At 37.5% G+C, this 20,623-nt stretch overlaps 2 protein-coding genes and 1 long non-coding RNA gene across 3 annotated transcripts; all 3 read left to right on the plus strand.

Moving 5' to 3' along the window:
* The first annotated feature begins 14,782 nt into the window (after window positions 1-14,782).
* Window positions 14,783-16,416, plus strand: LOC102600122 (beta-amyrin synthase-like). Its single transcript, XM_015304176.1, has 6 exons — window positions 14,783-14,879; window positions 15,052-15,218; window positions 15,396-15,584; window positions 15,682-15,795; window positions 16,184-16,306; window positions 16,363-16,416. The coding sequence occupies exons 1-6, from the start codon at window positions 14,831-14,833 to the stop codon at window positions 16,414-16,416; spliced, it is 696 nt and encodes a 231-aa protein (XP_015159662.1). The 5' UTR covers window positions 14,783-14,830.
* A 43-nt stretch (window positions 16,417-16,459) lies between these two features.
* Window positions 16,460-16,983, plus strand: LOC107057707 (uncharacterized). The gene is made up of 3 exons (XR_001472032.1): window positions 16,460-16,515; window positions 16,725-16,781; window positions 16,934-16,983. It is a non-coding gene; the product is annotated as an uncharacterized lncRNA (long non-coding RNA).
* A 109-nt stretch (window positions 16,984-17,092) lies between these two features.
* Window positions 17,093-18,463, plus strand: LOC107057717 (beta-amyrin synthase-like; the record flags this gene model as incomplete). Its single annotated transcript, XM_015304177.1, has 4 exons — window positions 17,093-17,241; window positions 17,318-17,495; window positions 17,861-17,941; window positions 18,349-18,463. Coding segments are annotated over 4 exons (507 nt in total), but the record flags the coding sequence as incomplete, so codon positions are not given.
* Between the last annotated feature and the right edge of the window lie 2,160 nt (window positions 18,464-20,623).

Consider the following 20,623-nt stretch of genomic DNA (forward strand, 5'->3'; position numbering starts at 1 on the left):
TATAATTTAAAATGAAACTCAATTTGAAGCTCAATTAGTGCAATTTTTTTTTTCTAGTAATGGCGGATTGATGGTATATTAAATAAACCTTTAACGAATAGCAAAATTAAATATTGTAAATTGGCATAATATAAATAAACATATTTAAATTTAATTTTAGATGACAAGAAAATACTTCATTTTTAAGAGTCTATATTTAGACACTTTAATTTAGTCTTAATTAGCAACTAAATTATGTGTTTCATTGACACTTGATGGTGGCATGACACATTAATTTTGAAGGTATTTAGCTGATCATTTTGTAAGTTAAGTATTTAATTGACACAATAATAATGAAGTGAAGTGTCTAGACGTACAATTTTAAAGTTAGAATGTTCACTTGTCTATTTGAGTGATTATCTATGTATCATGCCTTTTTAGTTGTGTGAAGTTTCAAAATACATTTAAAGTATATGATTTTTTCGGGTTTACTCTTCTTCTTTATTTTCTTCCCTTCTTTTTAGATTTCCCTCCCTCTATCTTCTTCCTTCTTTCTTTCTCCCTTCCTCCATCTTCTTCTTCTTCTTCTTCTTCTTTATTTATCGTCGTCATTATTGTTACCGTCTTCTTTGCTGACACTGCTTATTCTTTTTGTGGCGTTTTTCTTCTTTTTATTATTATTTTGATGGTCTATTTACTTTGATTTTGAGAATTTTCAAAAAAAAAGTATTCAAAGTTAAAAGAAATTTTACAGAAAATCAAGCAGCTATTATAATTGCTGCAACAATTGCGAACTGGTAATTGCTACATAGTTGTTGCAACATCTATCACAGTTGTTACAACAATTTCACCAACTGTTTAATTTGTTGCAGCAACTTCAATAATTGTTTGAATTGTTGTAACAACTTCTACATAGTTGTTACAGTAATTTCAACAATTATTTAATTTTTTTGATAGAAAATAAGGTGTTGGTGAAAGAGATAAAGGTTGTAGTAGAGGAGATGGCTGGTGGTGACAACGGAAGAAAATGGTATGGTTATTATGGCGGTGATGATGTTGAGAAACTCCATTAATGGGAGTGAGAAGGAGAATGAGAGAAGAGGAAAAATGTGTGAGAATGAAAACTGACCAATTCATTCATTCAATTTGTGAATCACGTGTTTATCCATACATACATACAAGTGTTGTTAAGGCATCACAACCATTGCCTAACGACTAGAAGATTCCTAGCTAACTAACTTTATAACTGTCTAACTAACAAATTGCATACGTATAATAAATTAGTTACAAATCCTCAGCACTCCCCTTTAAGCTGAGAATTGGAAAATACATTTTTAATTCTAAGCTTGTCAATCAGTGTTTCATGTTGAGGTTTACGTAGCCCTTTGGTGAGTAGGTCTGCTTGTTGTTCATTGGTTCCTATGTGTTGTGTCTGAATAAGTCCTTTCAAGATCTTCTTTCTTACATAGTGACAGACTATGTCAAAGTGCTTGCTTTGCCAGGAGGAAGGGGAACAATGGACCAAGTACAATTATCCTCAAGTGCAATGATCTCAGCCTTCATGGCATCAACCCAATGAGAGTCTTGGCAGGCTTCTAAGTAGGAATTAGGTTCAGTTAAGCCAGAATAAGTAGCAAGAGGAGCTCTGTAGGAAAGAGATAGCCTAGAGTAGGAGACATATTGAGATATAGGATATAGACAGGTTTTTTTTGGCACTAGGAGTGACATAGGAATCTAGCCAAGTGCTTGGTGGGTCTTCTAGGTGCAATGCCTGACACGGGTTCAACAACTAGACTTGGTTCAGGTGTGACACGAGGAGGAATAGAAGACTCAAACTCACTAGGAGATGACTCAGGAACACAACTGGTCATATCAGGAAGAGAGGTATCAGGAAAAGTAAGGATTGGAAATGAGGGAACAAGAGAAAACTTAAAGATCCATGAATGGAAACACCTCTTCCTTGAATACAATATATCTGCTAACAAAAAAGGTTTCAAGACTCGAGTCATATAGGATATAGCCTTTCTGAGAGGAAGCATACCCCATACGGACAACAAGAACAACTCTAGGAGCAAACTTATCAAGGTGTCTTGGATCAGTGGCATAACATAGAGACCCAAACACCCTGAGGTGCTGAAGATAACGAGTGTGACCAAAGAGCCTTTCAAAAGGAGACTTGCCTTGCAACACTACTGTAGGAAGTCTATTCAAAATACAGACTGTTGTGGAGACACAGAAAAAACTTTTAAGGAATACATGCATGAACCTTAAAGCTCTAGCCATATTAAGAATTGACATATGCTTCCTCTCAACCACTTCATTTTGTTGAGGGGAGTAGACACACGAGCTTTGATGTAAGATACAACATTTCTTGAACAAATTAGCCACTTGAGAGTTAATAAATTCAGTCCTATTGTCTGATCTCACACACTTTATAGCTATACCAAACTGAGTTTTTATCATACACACAAAATCTTTCAAGATAACAACAGAGTCAGACTTAGTATGCATCAAGAAAATCCAGGTATATCTGGACAAATCATCCACCAGAGTTAGGAAATATCTATTTACATCATGATTAAAAACTCTATAAGGTCCTCAAATATCATGAACAATGTAAAAGATAAAAGTAGAAGTAGACAGACTATGAGGAAATAGTAATCTTGATTGTTTAGCAATTGGACAGACAACATAACTGTGATCTTTCAATGAAATATTATTTATACACTTTATTCTACTGAGAACCTTAAGAGGGGTATGCCCAAGTCTCTTATGCCAAAGGCTAGTAGAGCATACAACTATAGACAAAGATGAAGTAAAACTAGTAGGACTATGGCAATTAGTAAGACTACTACTAGTTCTATTAAATGAGGATGGAACTGTAAAGCCAGTAGGAGGATGTTTTGGTGTGATAGCTGAGTGAAGCAAATATAAGCCTTGAGCTTCTTTACCAATCCCCAGTACCCTCCCATTGAAGAGATCCAATAATACACTTTTCAGGAAAATATAATACAACACATCTGAGCTGTTTTGTCAACTGTGAAACTGACAGGAGGTTGTATTTGAACTCTGGTATAAACAGAACATCATGCACTATTTTATCTTTGAGAACTAGTGAGTCACCAATATGACTAATTGGAACTTGACCACCGGTATGTAGGTTTACTTTCTTGTTATTCTTATCCCCAAGATCTGTACACTGAGTCATTAGACCTATATTGTGAACCATGTGATTTGATGCACCGGTATCAATAATCCAATTAACCATCTCAGACATAAGGGCCGTAAGAGTATCTGATGTGTTAGCATTAGCAATATTAGCCACAGTATCGACCTCATTGCCCTTGCTAGGCATCTGAAGGATTTGAGAGTATTACTCAGGAGTAAACAGTGATAAGCCTTGTGCACCTATTGAAGAAGTAATGTTTGATGAACCATATGACATGGAATTAGGATTTGTAGAAGAATCAGAGGAACCAATATCTTTCCACCACCAGCAGTAATGTTAGCATGAGAGGATGATGCTCCTCATTTCCTCTTGGGGTAACCATGTGGCTTGTAGCAGGACTCTCTAGTATGACCTTTGAAGTGGCAGAAATCACAATAAACAAGAGACTTCCCATTAGATTGACCAGGCCAACCATCACCATACCCTGAAACCACCATTATGCCCATTACCAGAAGAGGAAACATGGATTCCTCTTGCTCCTTAAGAATGACCTTTGCTGCTACCAATATAAAAAGACATCCTATTGCTCATAAGAGTAGGGTCTGAGAGTGTGTCATTGGAGGAAGAAGAACTGCCTCTAGCACCATTCAACCTTTGGCTCTCAACATTTGTTATTATAGCATAGGCTTGATTGCAGGGGCGGAGCTACCCTTGGCCGAGGGGTGTCAAGCGACACCCCTTCATCGGAAAATTACGTTGTATAGGTAAGTCAAATTCTGATTTAATACCTATATTTATTAGAATTGACACTCCTGAACCAAGTTGAAGTGTTGGTTCAGCGGTTCAGGGGCTACAAAGTTCCGCCTTGTCATTGACCTAGGCGTTGGGAGTTCGAACCTTGCTGAAGTCCATTATTTTTTTTAAAGGCTTTCAGCGTTTTTTTTTAACTTTTTAGACAACTGTAACTTTTTTGTCTTTAGTTTTTAGACAGCTAAACGTTTTTTCCTCCAATTTTAAACCATTGACTTAAATTAAATTTACTTTAATATTTTATTTTTTTAAAATAAATAAAATACACTTTAGAAAAAGATGTATTTATTAGTATTTCTAATGCTACTATTGTAAAAACATTTCAAGATGAAATTGCGTCGAGTACGGTTGTAATAATGTAATTATGTAATTATGTTTTGCTTTTATTAGTAAAATTTATTTTGTTGAATTTTTTGTGTGCATACTACTTTATATTTTGACACCCCTCAATCTAAATCCTGGCTCCGCCACTGCTTGATTGACATTAGGCACATGAACTGTCATCAAAACCTGAGACTTAGCATGAACATACGACTCATTCTACCTCATCAAAAATATCTACAACTTCTGAAAATGAAAGTGTTCAACATATTGTTTGGACTCAGGACGAACACAAGATGAAGGAGGCATGAGGTTTCAAACTCATCCCAAAGTTCTCTCAAACTAGATAAATAATTGGCCCTGAGATAATGTAACTATCTCTTTGTGGAGATAAAAAGCTTTAGAGGCATTGACCTTATCAAGCCTTTCATGAAGGTCTCCCAAAACACTATGAGCATCAAATCCATAGATTACAGTGCTAACTAGATCCTTAGACATAATATTCATGATCCAACCTAGGCTAATAACATTGCATCTTTTCCATAAATCATGCATGGAAGCAGGATACCTATCCTTTCTACAGGTTCCTAACAGAAAACCTTGCTTGTTCTTACCAAGTAAAACAAGTTTCAAGGATTTTCTCCATAGAGAATAGTTCCTAGAAGTTTAATGGAAACAAAAACAAAACCTTGAGTGTCTGATGGATGAATGTAGAGGGGATGATTGTGATCTACTGGTTGAACTTCAGTTGGTGGAACTCCACTGGATTCTGTGATGCCAGTCATGATTAATCAGAAGCTTGAGATCCAAAACAAAATCCAGAAGCAAAACGAGATCCACACATCAACAAATAAGAGAAAGTGACAAGCGAGAATAATGGTTATCGAAATGATCTATACACAAGAGAAATTCCCTGTGCTATGGTACAATGTTGAGAAACTCTATTAATAGGAATGCGAAGGAGAACGAGAGAAGAGGAAAAATGTGTGGGAATGAAAACTGATCAATTCATTCATTCAATCTGTGAATCACGTGTTTATCCATATATATATATATATATATATATATATATAGTTATTGTTAAGGCATCACTGCCATTGCCTAACAACTAGAAGATTCCTAGCTAACTAACTTTATCACGGTCTAACTAACAAATTGCCTACGTGTATAATTAATTAGTTACAAATCCTCAACAGATGAAAGAGGAGTGATGGAATGTACGCGTCTACTAGTGATCATAGGACCAGGTCCTTTGATACAGTTAAAGTGCAGAAAGTAAATAACTGGAAGTAAAATAGACACACGAGATTTTACGTGGAAACCTCTTTGCTCAAGGGAGTAAAACCACGACTTGTCACACATGATTTTCAACTGTTTTCACTAATCTCCAAGCAAAAGTGAATAGATATTTCAACTACACCAATGGGGCAAAACTCTTAATCTCACACTAAGAAATCCACCTATTACTTACTAAACCAAAGCAATGCATCCATTGCCCACTATATTAACTATCACTAATTAATATAGACTTCAAACAATAAGACACAAAGTTAACTCTAACAATGTTCTTACAATGACTCACACAAAAGTTTAAAATGTTTCTTATAAGAGTGAAACGAATCCTACAAATTTAGCACATTACAAACATTCAAAAGACAACAACACACACATATAACACTTCTTCAGTTGATCAGGCCCCTTGCTGTATTTTGTATTTTGAAGCTTGGTTTCTTCTCTCTTTGAATGAATGAATCATCAAGTTGTTTGTCTCTTGATTATATCAATCAAGAAGAACTGCCGACCACTGGATAAACAACCTTGTCCATTTCTATTGGTGAAGACAGCTTTCCAACTGTACACCATATTGTACCTAGACCAGAACACTGTGCGACCGGATCCCTGCATTTGTAAGAGTCATCAAAACAACCGAAATACATAAGGAGGAAGAGATGAAGGTAGAAAAAGATAAAAACGCATCGATGTTAGTGATGGAAGAGGAAATGACGGTTATGGCGATGACGACAGTAGAAGGGTAGGAATGACGATGATGATATGTGCCAATTAATAAATAAGTCGTTAGTTCGGTTAGTGGTCATGTGAGTCGCACGTGTTAGTTGTTAGTCGGTTAACACTGTAGCCAAGTTAGTTATAACTAACTATGGGAGTCTGTTTTACTTCACGTGTCTAAATAGGAGATCAACCCCAATTGTAAAGGTATCGAATTGTAAAGAATCAATAAACAAGTTCTCTCTCTTTCTCTTCTTAATTCCTCTGTTCTACAGAACCAGCTGTTCAAGAGCAATTAGTTAATTTGCTCTTTAGGCTTAGTTCGATTTGTTTCCCAATTATCGGTACGCATCATTGGTATCAGAGCAAGTGATTCTCTGATCTGTAACAATGGGAGATCACAATACTCGGATGCAGGAGTTGCGCAAGGAAGTTGACAGTCTCAAACATTCCATGGAAGGAGTAACCAGCTCTGTTTCAGAGATTCGACAATCAGTGGATGCTAGTGTGGCTCAAGCCATGGACGAATTTCAAAGGTTGTTCGCGACGTCTATGAACAGCAATGGAGGTACCAGACCAGCAGCTGAAGGAGTTCCTAGAGATGGAAACAGATCTGGAAATTATCAGTTGCCAACTCGTAACTATCAGATAGATTTCCCTAAATTTGATGGACAAGGGTTGAGGGAATGGATTTACAGATGTGAACAGTTCTTCGATGTAGACGAAACTCCAGATGCATCAAGGGTTAAGTTGGCATCTTGCAATTTCGAGGGTAAGGCACTCCAATGGCACCAATCTTATATGAAGCATAGAATTTCCAGGGAATGGCCACGATGGACTGAGTATGTCGGAAGCCTCTTTGCCAGGTTCAGAGCTGAACTATTTGACGATCCAATGGGTGATTTCAAGGATTTGAGACAGGTAAACTCTGTTCAAGACTATGTCGATCTTTTTGATAAACTACTCACTAGGGTTGAATTATCAGAAGACCAGATTGTTAGTTGCTTTGTTAGAGGATTGAAACCAGAAATTGGTTTACCTGTTAAGATGCTCGCACCAAGGTCACTAGCTAAAGCGGTTAACCTAGCCAGAATACAGGAACAAACTCTAGTTGTCCAAAAGCAAGTGTTTTCTGAACCATCGGTACTTTCCAATCCCAGAAATATACACAGATTTGCTGCTAATAATTCTTCTTTTTCCTATGGATCCAACCAACCAACGAAGTATACCCTAACTACTTCTAAATTTCCAAACCCCACCTTGGCCAACAACCCAAAGCCTCAACTTAAGCATGCCAAGTTGTTGTCACCAGCTGAAATGGAGGAAAGAAGGAGTAAGGGTCTGTGTTTTAACTGTGATGAGAAATACAGTTATGGTCATGTTTGTAAGAAAAAGAGGCAACTATTCTACATGGAAGTAGAAGAAGGAGAAGGAGAACCCAAAGAAATAGAGGATGACATAATGGTAGACCCTGCTGAATTTTTGACCATGATTGGTCAAGGCCTAGAGACTGATAATGAAGGGGCCATTTTACCTCATGTATCTGTACATGCTATGAATGGATCCCATGATTTTAGAACCATGCGAGTTACTGTGTCGGTGAAGGGCAAGGCAGTGCATGTGTTGATTGATACGGGCAGCACACACAATTTCCTTGACTTTAATACAGCAAAGAAGTTGGGGTGTGTGATAACAGCTATCTCACCTTTTGCTGTATCAGTTGCTGATGACAAGAAAATCCTGAGCAATTATGTGTGCAAGAAACTGGATTGGAAAATGCAAGGGGTTTCATTTGATTCTGACATGTTAGTTTTGCCTATTGGTGGATGCAACATGGTTTTGGGAATTCAGTGGCTGATAACATTAGGAGACATCATGTGGAATTTCAGGAGGCTAAAAATGGAGTTCACTATTATGGGGCGCAAAATTTCCTTAAGAGGAATACAACCTGCTGCAGTAAATATGGTTCATCAGGACAACATGGACAAGTTGCTAGCAAAACCAGCAGAGCTTTGTATGATTTCGTTTGGGGTTTATAAAGAGGAGGAAAATGGCAGCCTGTTATCAATTGAGGCAGTTCCAGACAGTGATGTAGAAGGGGTTAATGATCTAGAGTGCATCTTAGAAGAATATAGCGATTTGTTCGAAGTTCCCAAAGACCTACCACCATCTCGACTCCATGATCACAAGATTATGTTGCAAGATGGGACATCTCCTATAAATATTAGACCATACAGATATCCTGCAGTACAAAAGGATGAAATTGAGAAAATGGTAGAGGACATGCTTCACTCGGGGGTAATTAGACATAGTACCAGTCCCTACTCCTCACCTATTGTCATGGTGAAGAAAAAAATGGTACTTGGAGAATGTGTGTAGACTATAGAGAACTGAATAGCCATACTGTGAAAGATAAATTCCCTATTCCAGTGATTGAAGAGTTATTGGATGAACTCCATGGTGCTAAGTATTTTTCTAAATTGGATTTAAGATCTGGCTATCATCAGATCAGGATGTTTGAATCTGATATCCCAAAAACTGCATTTAGAACACATCAGGGCCATTATGAATTTATGGTCATGCCTTTTGGCCTAACCAATGCCCCTTCCACATTTCAGAGCCTCATGAATCAGATTTTTCAACCACATCTCAGAAAATTCATACTTGTATTTTTTGATGATATTCTAGTCTATAGCCAAAGCTGGAATGCTCACTTGTCTCACTTAAGGGAAACTTTCAGGATACTGAGATCCCATGTGTTGTTTGTGAAGAAGAGCAAATGTGCCTTTGGTGCTCAGCAGATTGACTACCTCGGCCACATTATTTCTGAATCAGGAGTAGCTATGGATACCCATAAGGTGGAAGCAGTGCTGAATTGGCCTCAACCAATTACTCTTAAGGCCTTGAGGGGGTTCCTTGGCCTTGCTGGTTACTATAGACGATTTATACAGGGTTTTGGGATCACTGCTAGACCTCTTTATGATCTCCTTAAGAATGGCACTTTTCATTGGAATCCTGCAGCTTCTACAGCCTTTGAAGAACTGAAAGTTGCCATTACCTCAGCACCTGTGTTGGCCCTCCCAAATTTTTCCAAGAGCTTTGTGGTCGAAACTGATGCATCTAGAGGAGGGATTGGCGCTGTGTTGCTTCAAGACAATAGACCAATTGTTTTTTTCAGTCAAGGGTTATGTGCGAAGAATCAAGCATTATCAGTCTATGAGAGAGAGTTACTTGCATTGGTAGCTGCAGTACAGAAATGGAGACCATACCTATTGGCAGACCATTTGTGATTAAGATTGATCACCATAGCCTAAAGTACCTGTTAGAACAGAGAATTACTACACCAAGTCAGCAGAAGTGGTTGATTAAGCTGCTTGGCTATGACTATTCTATTGATTATAAGAAAGGGGAAAGATAATGTGGTGGCCGATGCCCTTTCAAGGAAGGATGATCTAGTTCAGCTTAACAGTATCTCTGGAGTGGAGTCTCAACTATTAGAAGCAGTCAAGGCTTCTTGGTCACAGGACCCTTCCTTACAGAAGTTGATCCATCAGATTCAAGGAGCGGGAGGTCATAAGCCCTATTTTAAGTTTCATGCTGGGCTGTTAAGTAGGAAGGGCAAGTTAATAGTAGGCTCTGTCCCTACTCTGAAGACAGACCTGATGGATTTCTATCACACCAGTTCTAGAGGGGGTCATTCAGGCATGAGGGTGACTCTACAAAGATTAAAGCAGGATTTCATCTGGAAGGGAATGAAACCTGATGTTTATTCATTTGTTAGGCACTGTGCGGTTTGCCAACAATGTAAAGGTGAGAATGTTGCATACCCTGGCCTGCTACAACCTTTGCCTATTCCTGATACGGTGTGGCAAGATATTTCCATGGACTTCATTGAGGGTCTTCCTAAGGCTGCAGGCAAAGAAGTTATTTTTGTGGTGGTTGATAGACTGAGTAAAGCTGCCCACTTCATGGCCCTAAATCATCCCTACACAGCTTTAGAGGTGGCTCAGTTGTTTATGGATGGGGTGTTCAAACTTCATGGCATGCCCAAGACAATTGTATCTGACAGAGATGCTGTGTTCACTAGCAAATTTTGGAAGGAGTTGTTTAGACTGCAGAAGGTGTCTCTTCTCACTTCAACTGCCTACCACCCACAAACTGATGGCCAAACTGAAGTGGTTAACATGTGTTTAGAAGGGTATCTGAGATGTATGACTTTTGATAAGCCTAAAGAATGGCCGCAATGGCTCTCACTGGCTGAATGGTGGTACAACACCACCTTCCACACCTCTATCAACTTAACCCCCTATGAGGTGGTTTATGGACAGAAACCACCACCCCTTCTCCCTTACATGGCATTTGAATCTAAGTTGGATCTAGTGGATAGAAGTCTACAAGCTAGAGAGGCTACTCTAAGGAGTCTCAAGTCTCATTTGGCACGAGCTCAGAACAGGATGAAAACACAAGCTGATAAAAGAAGGACTGAATGGGAGTATGCAGTAGGAGATTGGGTATATGTGAAGTTACAGCCATACAGACAAGTATCATTGAAAGCCTACACCTTCCAGAAGTTGGCTGCAAAGTTTTTTGGACCTTTTCAAATCATAGCAAGAGTGGGTTCTGTTGCTTATACTCTCGATTTGCCCCCTAATGCTAAGGTCCATCCTACTTTCCACATCTCTCAGCTCAAGAGGAAGTTGGGCGACCACACTGCTTCTGTTGTTCTACCTTTGGTTCGCTCAGACGATGGACATGTGTTGCTGGCACCAGAAGCTATTATTGACAGACGATTGATCAAACGACATGGCAAACCACTTACTCAATTGTTGATCAAGTAGTTTAAGACAGCTGAGGAAGACAGTACTTGGGAGGATTACCAGTCATTCATTCAACAGTTTCCTTCTTTTCATCCTTGAGGACAAGGATGGTCTCAAGGGGGAAGTATTGATATGTGCCAATTAATAAATAAGTCGTTAGTTCGGTTAGTGGTCATGTGAGTTGCACGTGCTAGTTGTTAGTCGGTTAACACTGTAGCCAAGTTAGTTATAACTAACTATGGGAGTCTGCTTTTACTTCACGTGTATAAATAGGAGATCAACCCCAATTGTAAAGGTATCGAATTGTAAAGGATCAATAAACAGTTCTCTCTCTTTCTCTTCTCAATTCCTCTGTTCTACAGAACCAGTTGTTCAAGAGCAATTAGTTAATTTGCTCTTTAGGCTTAGTTCGATTTCTTTCCCAATTAAAATTGGGGTTTTATCGATTTGGACTCCCTTTTTGATGAAAAAGGTATATTTACGATCCTTATGTTATGGGTAAACTGATTTTAACATAAAATTATTGATTCATCGATTATTTTCATCATATTAACCGCGTACAATTTGGACTTTTCCGGTAAAGTTAAAGTTTGATAAATTGAGAATTTCAAGGTCGATCTTAACTCCGTTTTTGATGAAATTTCATATTTGAACTTATCTAAGCATGGGTAAGATGTTTTTCAAGAAATATTTCATTTTCGAGTCGGGGTTTCGGATCCGAATATTTTGGGCTTCTTCAAGAACATGAATTTTCCTTCAAATTGAGTTTGTGAACTCATTTCAACTCCTTTTTCGAAACGGTTTTCACTATTGGATTCTAAATTTCTTGGGGAACATTTTTCACTAAAAATTTCCAGATTTCGAGAATATTTTCCGGAACGAGATTTTTGACCATTTTACCCTTGTTCTCCAAATTTCACGATATTGGTGTTGTTAGATTCGTATTTATTGTGGGATTCCATTTATGAATAGATTGTGGTGATTTGGAGCGTGCTCGGAAGGGTAAAACTCAAATTTGAGTTACTAGTTGAAGTGTTTTGAGGCAAGTGACTTCTAAACTTTGTTAAACTCTTAGACTACGCATGACTACTTTCCTAATTGTGTTGGGGAGTAATGGGGATTGAGGATGGGTTTTATTTGTTGATTGAAATTGTTGTAAATGAAAGATTAGGAATAAAACGATCTAAATGTGTTATATGTGACTTGAATTTGTTGAATAAGTCATGTGATAACTGATATTGAGGGGATAGAAGAGCATGAGTAGGCTATGATTGATACAGACATTGATGTTGAGACAGATGATGTGTAATACTATGATGTGGTCGTGATATGGTTGTGATTGAGACAGGTGATGTGTAATACTATGATGTGGTCGTGATATGGTTGTGATTGAGACAGGTGATGTGTAATACTATGATGTGGTCGTGATATGGTTGTGATTGAGACAGGTGATGTGTAATACTATGATGTGGTCGTGATATGGTTGTGATTGAGACAGGTGATGTGTAATACTATGATGTGGTCGTGATATGGTTGTGATTGAGACAGGTGATGTGTAATACTATGATGTGGTCGTGATATGGTTGTGATTGAGACAGGTGATGTGTAATACTATGATGTGGTCGTGATATGGTTGTGATTGAGACAGATGATGTGTAATACTATGATGTGATCGTGATATGATTGTGATTGATGACATGTGCATATTTATTATTCATCCCATGTGTGAACTATCTGTTGCATGAGTTCTGAGACACTGATATGAGGATGGATGGATATGAGACACAGTTGAGACTAGCTCCGGCTAGAGATATATGAGATGGAGTAGCTCCGGCTAGCGATTTGGATGCCGATGGGATAAAGTGGTTGATTAAGCTGCTTGGCTATGACTATTCTATTGATTATAAGAAAGGGAAAGATAATGTGGTGGCCGATGCCCTTTCAAGGAAGGATGATCTAGTTCAGCTTAACAGTATCTCTGGAGTGGAGTCTCAACTATTAGAAGCAGTCAAGGCTTCTTGGTCACAGGACCCTTCCTTACAGAAGTTGATCCATCAGATTCAAGGAGCGGGAGGTCATAAGCCCTATTTTAAGTTTCATGCTGGGCTGTTAAGTAGGAAGGACAAGTTAATAGTAGGCTCTGTCCCTACTCTGAAGACAGAGGGGTGGTGGTGGATACGGGAGAGTAGAGTCTTTGTGTAAATAATAAAACTTATCACTTCATTCAATAATTAAAACTAAGACTTGTATCACTTTTCCCCAGTTTCTGGGAGAGAAGAATTTCAAACAGAGAATTGGAGCAGTAAAAGTAGAAGAAGGAGAAGAAATTAGCCATGAAATTGCTACAATTGCATTGCGTAGAGCTGTCCATTTCTTCTCAGCTTTACAGGCTACTGATGGACATTGGCCTGCTGAAAATGCCGGTCCTCTCTTCTTTCTTCCACATCTCGTAAGTTTTTTCATTTGTATTTGTAAAATTCTTTTCACAAATTGGATGTGCTCAAGCCAAAATTGTTTCAGGTTATGTGTATGTATATCACTGGGCATCTTAATACTGTATTTCCAGCTGAACATCAGAAGGAAATTCTTCGGTATATATACTGTCACCAGGTATATGACGTAATGTCACAATGAATATACTAGTGCAAATAAAAGCTCTGAATTACTGATGGCATTCTGTTTTATTCAGAATGAAGATGGTGGATGGGGTTTGCACATAGAAGGTCATAGTACTATGTTCTGTTCAGCTCTAAGTTACATATGCATGAGGATCCTTGGAGAAGGACCAGATGGTGGCAAAAAGAATGCTTGTGCTAGAGCAAGGAAATGGATTCTTGATCATGGTAGTGTCACTGCAATTCCTTCATGGGGAAAAACTTGGCTTTCGGTATGATTAGTTACCTTAATAAATTTTTAGAAGACTGTATATTATAGTAGGATTTAAGTTGTATACACTGGTATTGTACACAATTTTTACACTATCAGTATGTATTAATCTGTTGGAGCAGGTGTTATGGTCCATCGCAATTCCCACATCGGTACTACAAGGTGCTGATGCAGGGTTTATATAGCCTTGGACTCTCCAGCTCTAAGGTTGTAACGGTGGTATAAGAGCCAACCACCACCCTCCGTGTCCGCCGTGCCATAAATGGCAACACTGGTGCAACAGTGTTTGACCGGATCGTGGTGTTTGCTATGGTCCTTTGGAAGTCCCAACCTCCCACCTCAATAGTGGAATAGTGGATTCAACCTTTAGGTTCTTATTACTGCACTTATTGTGGATGGTTAGTGGAATCAACCTTTAGGTTCTTAGCACTGCCCTTATTGTGGATGGTTAGTGGAATCAACCTTTAGGTTCTTATCACTGCACTTATTGTGGATGGTTAGTGGAATCAACCTTTAGGTTCTTAGCACTGCCCTTATTGTGGATGGTTAGTGGATTTCAACCTTTAGGTTCTTATCACTGCACTTATTGTGGACAGTTAGTTGTGATCATTTAGGTGACCTGATTTTGCAAAAGCTCTTTCTTATCTTTAGTAGTATAAAAGAAACTCGTTAAATTATTGGCATAATACATAAATATGCTCTCTAACTTGGCCTCCTTGTTGCTGATAATTTAACGAGTTTCTCTTATACTACTAAAGATTTAGTGTCTTCTTGTTGCTGATAAATCTTCCTTCTTGTCATTCAGATTCTTGGAGCTTTTGAGTGGTTAGGAACCAATCCAATGCCCCCTGAGTTTTGGATTCTTCCATCTTTTCTTCCTATGAATCCAGGTTGATCAATATTTGTTATTGCTTACACATACACATCCTAAAATTCTCAGTTCATTTTATTGTAGATATTAGTTTTAAGGATTTGCTATGCAATGTTTTCTGGTTGATGTCATTCTCCATTGGTGTCCATATATTGATCTACCAAGTATTTTGACTCTTAATCTAAATGCAGCAAAAATGTGGTGTTACTGTCGAATGGTTTACATGCCAATGTCTTATCTCTATGGGAAGAGATTTGTTGGTCCAATCACACCTCTCATTTTGCAATTGAGGGTTGAGTTATATAGTCAACCATACGATGAAATTAACTGGAAAAGAGTACGCCATTTATGTGCAAAGGTATGACTATCAAGGGTCGTTTGATTATTGAGATCAGAAATAAATCTCAACATAATATTCAATATTATTTATCCCTCTATAAATTTGTCTACGGACCAAATGAGTCCTTGGTGTTCAAGTTAGTATAGATATCATACTATTTTGTACAAATGCTCAAACACAAACTTGTTGCGCTAGGAGGATCTCTATTACCCTCATCCATGGGTTCAAGATTTGATGTGGGATAGTCTCAACATATGTACCGAGCCTCTATTGACTCGTTGGCCTTTCAACAAGCTGAGAAATAAAGCTCTTGAAGTTACCATGAAACATATACATTATGAAGACGAGAATAGCCGATACATCACCATTGGATGTGTTAATAAAGTATGACAACTTATTCATTTTGGACAAATTACAAAATACCTGCATTTTCTTAACGACTTCAATCCTCTGACACTTCTGTAACACATGGATGGTGTAGGTATTGTGTATGCTTGCTTGTTGGGTTGAGGATCCAAATGGCAGTTATTTCAAAAAACATCTTGCTCGGATTCCAGATTATTTATGGGTAGCTGAAGATGGAATGAAAATGCAGGTTGGTATATATGAATTATCTTTTGTAATCAAGGAAATCATACTATTTCACAAACCACAATGAGTTAAGAAATAGCATCTGTTTTACACTTAAACACGCGTTTGTAAAATAAAAAACTAGCCCCTTTTCCTATTCTGAAATGATGCAAACAATTCTTACTGAAATAGGTGAGTATTTGTCGTTGAATTGCAGAGTTTCGGTAGTCAAGCATGGGATACTAGTTTTGCTATTCAAGCATTATTGGCCAGTGAGATGAATGATGAGATATTAGATACTCTTAAAAAAGGACATGACTTCATAAAAACATCGCAAGTTGGATGTTTAAATCATGAGCATAACAGCTCTTTCAAAATGTGTACCTTATTAATGTAAGTGACTTTGTTGCTAGGTGAAGGACAATCCTTCTGGTGATTTTAAAGGGATGTATCGGCATATCTCAAAAGGATCGTGGACTTTTTCAGATCAAGATCATGGATGGCAAGTATCTGATTCCACTGCCGATGCATTAAAGGTAACTATCTATTCAATAAAATAAGATTCCAACTTCTTGTAATTACTGAAAAGCAGCAAGATGATAATGCTTGTAGATTGCCTGATATCTTCTTAATTTTGTTTCTCTAGTGATGCATTTTCTTCTCTACAATGCCTGAAGAATTAGTTGGTGAGGCAATTGAACCTGCACGATTGTATGACTCAGTGGATGTTATTCTTACCTTCCAGGTAAAAACTGACTAATGTGTCCTAAAATCACTAGTCATTCAATCTGAAGTTGTCTGCTGCTTGTACTTTATTCCAAGAGAAACCTATATCTTACCTCGAATAGTCCAATACATGGCTACCTATGTTATAAATTCATATTTTCTGAATTTAGTCACTCATCATTTGGCACATTTCTAGCAATATTGAGATCCATTTAAATAAAATTGCAGAGCAAAAATGGGGGTTTAGCCGCTTGGGAGCCTGTAGGGGCCTCACAGTATTTAGAGGTAAAGTAAAATAATTGTTTTAGTTTGAGATTCACAGTATAGGAATTTTATCTATTTGCTTCATTTCGAGATTGTTAACAGCATTCAACTTCTTCTATAGTCATCCAGAACCTGAATATGTAACTTTCTTGTTGTGTTATATTCACTGACAGTTGCTCAATCCTACTGAACTTTTTGCGGACATTATCATTGAGCATGAGTAAGATTCTGTCAAAACCCTATTTATAGACACTATAATACAATCCCTTACCAAGCAGGAGACTATAAACTATTCCTATTCTAACAACAACTTCACACTGATTACATGTCAATCCAGGTATGTTGAGTGCACTGGCGCGTCAATACAAGCACTAGTTCTGTTTAAAAAGCTATACCCTGGACACCGGACCACAGAGATTGACAATTTCATTGATAATGCTGTTAAATATCTTGACGATGTACAGAATCCTGATGGTTCATGGTATATGATATTTTTCTTGCGAGTCCTTGAACGTTCTGCTCTGTCGATACATATGACACGATTATCATGTCAATAGGTATGGTTCCTGGGGTGTGTGCTTTACATATGCTTCCTGGTTTGCTCTTGGAGGGCTTGCTGCAGCAGGCAAGAGTTACAGCAACTCTGCGGCTGTTCGGAAAGGCGTTGAATTTCTGTTACGAAGACAAAGGTCTAATGGTGGTTGGGGAGAAAGCTATCATTCTTGTCCTGACAAGGTAATGTAAAAGCACAAAAGCTACGTTAAACAACAATAAATACACATACGTCTCAGTTTGTGCATTGTTAAGGTCAATTATATGCTATGTTTCTCAGAATGTCACTTGGTGCATGTTGGATCCTCCAAAAGTTGTGCATTTTTGGAAGATCTGCAACAACATTTTTGGAGCGTCCATGCAACATAGTAGGTTATATGAACTCTGCACATGCATCCAACTCCATTTGGAACCGTTTCATTCCAATACTAAATATTTTAAGTCTTAAGTTTTCTATTGACATGCATTTTTACCCTTAAAGAATAGGATGAAGTATAAAGATATCTGGAAAAGATAACTGTGACTTAGCTTTGTATTTGAACAAACAGGTATATAGAGAGCTTGAAACAGAACACTCAAATCTTGTACAAACTGCATGGGCATTGATGGGATTGATTCACTCTGGCCAGGTTAATTCCTTGTTACTATTAGTAAAAGCATAATACATAAACATCACTCAAACTTGCTCTCAACTGACAATTAAGCACTACAACTTTGAGAGTGCACATCTAGGCACTTCAACTCGTTTCCACTGTGTCAGTTGAACACTTCAACTTACAAAATAATCATCTAGACACCTTCAAAATTTATGTGCCACGAGACACAATGAAGACGAGTTGGAGTGTTTAGTTTCCAGTTGAGACCAAGTTGAGGTGTCTAGATGTGACCTTTCAAAGTTGGAGTGCTTACTTGTCGGTTGAAGCCAAGTTTGAAGGTTTGTTTATGTATCATGCCATTAGTAAATGCTGTAATTTATAACAAAATCAGAGTAGAACTTTTCTTTATAAGTGTTCTTTACCAACTTTCCTTTGGACAGGTTGATAGAGATCCAAGACCCCTCCACCGTGCGGCTAGGCTTTTGATTAATTCTCAAATGGAAGATGGTGACTTCCCACAACAGGTAATTACTCTGTAAATTACAAGTTAAACAAAGGAGAAGATTCTTTGACCGTTAAAAGAACAAGCTGTTACTGGAACAAAATTGACTGTAGTAAAACAAAGCGAATATAGATGATTCATATAGTTGACTTTAAACAATCTGGTCATATTTGAATGATATTTGATTAATGGAAAAAAAGTTCAAATATGCCATCGAACTTTCAGTAAAGAGTGACACAAATGTGGACTGTTGTCACGGTGATGACATAAATAGCCCAACTATTAACATATGGCATGACTGAGCCATTTCTTAAAGTCCGATGACATGTTTGAACTTCTTTCCTTGATTAGTTGATATAAAGAAACAATCCCTTTCAAACTGGCAAAACAATTTCTCAAAGAACAGAGATTGCTAAAACCAGTTTTATCAAAATATTGCACTTATTTGACTTTATAAATATGTGCAGGGAATAACTGGAGTTGTCATGAAGAATTGCATGTTGCACTATGCAGCATATAGAAATATATTTCCATTGTGGGGTTTGGCTGAATACCGCAAAAATGTCCAAGTACCATTAGAACACAACTAAATATATATAATATTATGTCTTAAGAAATAAATAATTTAGTTTATTGTTTCTTGTGTTAATGTAAGTTATGTAACAGTGTCCAAAATCATTGCCTAAGCTGTTGTTAAATATTTGGCATATATGCATAATTTGTGTAATCAAGGATATTCTATTTTAAATATTTAGCTTAATTCTATCCCATTTTATAGATTTTCTTTAATTTAGATTTATTACTAGATCTTTACTTGATATTTTCTATGGGTAAGGGTCTTAGGAGTCTAGTCCCAAGATGAGGTCGGGTCTAGGATCGGGGTCGAAGTCGATCCTGGATTGGGGTTGGATCTTGGGTCCTGACTCTTGAGTCAAGGTCGGATCTCCAATTTTGGGTCAAAGTCGGGGCTTGGTCTCAACTCGTGGTTGGATCTCGGTTCCCAAATTTGGGTTGGGTTTCAAATCGGGGTTAAGGTCGGATCTAGAGTTTAGGGTCAAAATATAAGAATGTGATCATTGTTGTAAACAAGTGGATGTCCATAGAGACCTACATTTACTGTAGCTTATTCATCTCTCCAAGTAATTTCACCCTTATAAAAGGGGCATTACATTGTAATAGAAACAGATATCCCTTTGAGAAGAAAACTACTTCTCTGCTTCTTTCTCTTCCTTTCTTCTTTTACTTTAATATTTTTATTTTAAAACACGTTATCAGCACGAAGCTCTAATTTTCTTTGGATAAATTAAATTTCTATTACATTGTTCATCATGTCAAACTTATCAAAGCTTGAGTTTGTGGCACTTGATATTACCGAAAGGTCTTGGTGATACTATTAAACAAGAAAATAAAACATCAAGTCAGGATAAAGCGAAGGCCTTGATTTTTTTACGACATCATCTTCATGAGGGATTAAAAATTGAATATTTAACTGTGAAAGACCCTCTTGAATTATGGATTAATTTGAAGGATTGATATGACCACCTAAAACTTATGGTGTTACCAAAAGCTCGATATGAGTGGATACACCTTCGATTCCAAGATTTTAAAATTGTAACTGAGTATAATTCTGTTATTCATAAAGTAAGTTCCATATTAAAATTATGTGGAGTACTATCACTGATGATGACTTACTTGAGAAAACATTTCCACTTTTCACGCTTCAAATGTGTTGTTACAATAACAATATCGTGAAAAGGAGTTTAGGAAATATTCTGAATTAATTACATGCCTACTTGTGGCTGAGCGGAATAATACTTTGTTGATGAAAAATCATGAAATCCGTCCCACTGAGTCTGCTCCACTCCCTGAAGCGAATGTTGTAGCAACACATAATCAGTCTGAATCAAGAGAAAATAATTCTTGTGGACGTGATCGTGGTCTTGGCCATGATCGTGGACGTGGTAGAGGACGAAATAATTATCGTCATTATGGTGGAAATAAACACGAGAATAACAAAATTTCTCAAAATAATCCTTCTCGAGGTAGAATCAATATTTGTCATTGAAGTGGTATGAAAGGTCATTGGGCACGTGAATGTCGTACGCCTGGTCATTTTGTGAAACTTTATCAAGCCTCTCTCAATAGAAAAAATACTAATGTAGAGGCACACTTGACCTTTCAGAATGATAAGAATGAAGCAGCTTCCTCAAATA

The sequence above is a fragment of the Solanum tuberosum genome, unplaced genomic scaffold (assembly GCF_000226075.1).
Source record: "Solanum tuberosum cultivar DM 1-3 516 R44 unplaced genomic scaffold, SolTub_3.0 scf00511, whole genome shotgun sequence".
Lineage (NCBI taxonomy): Eukaryota > Viridiplantae > Streptophyta > Magnoliopsida > Solanales > Solanaceae > Solanum > Solanum tuberosum.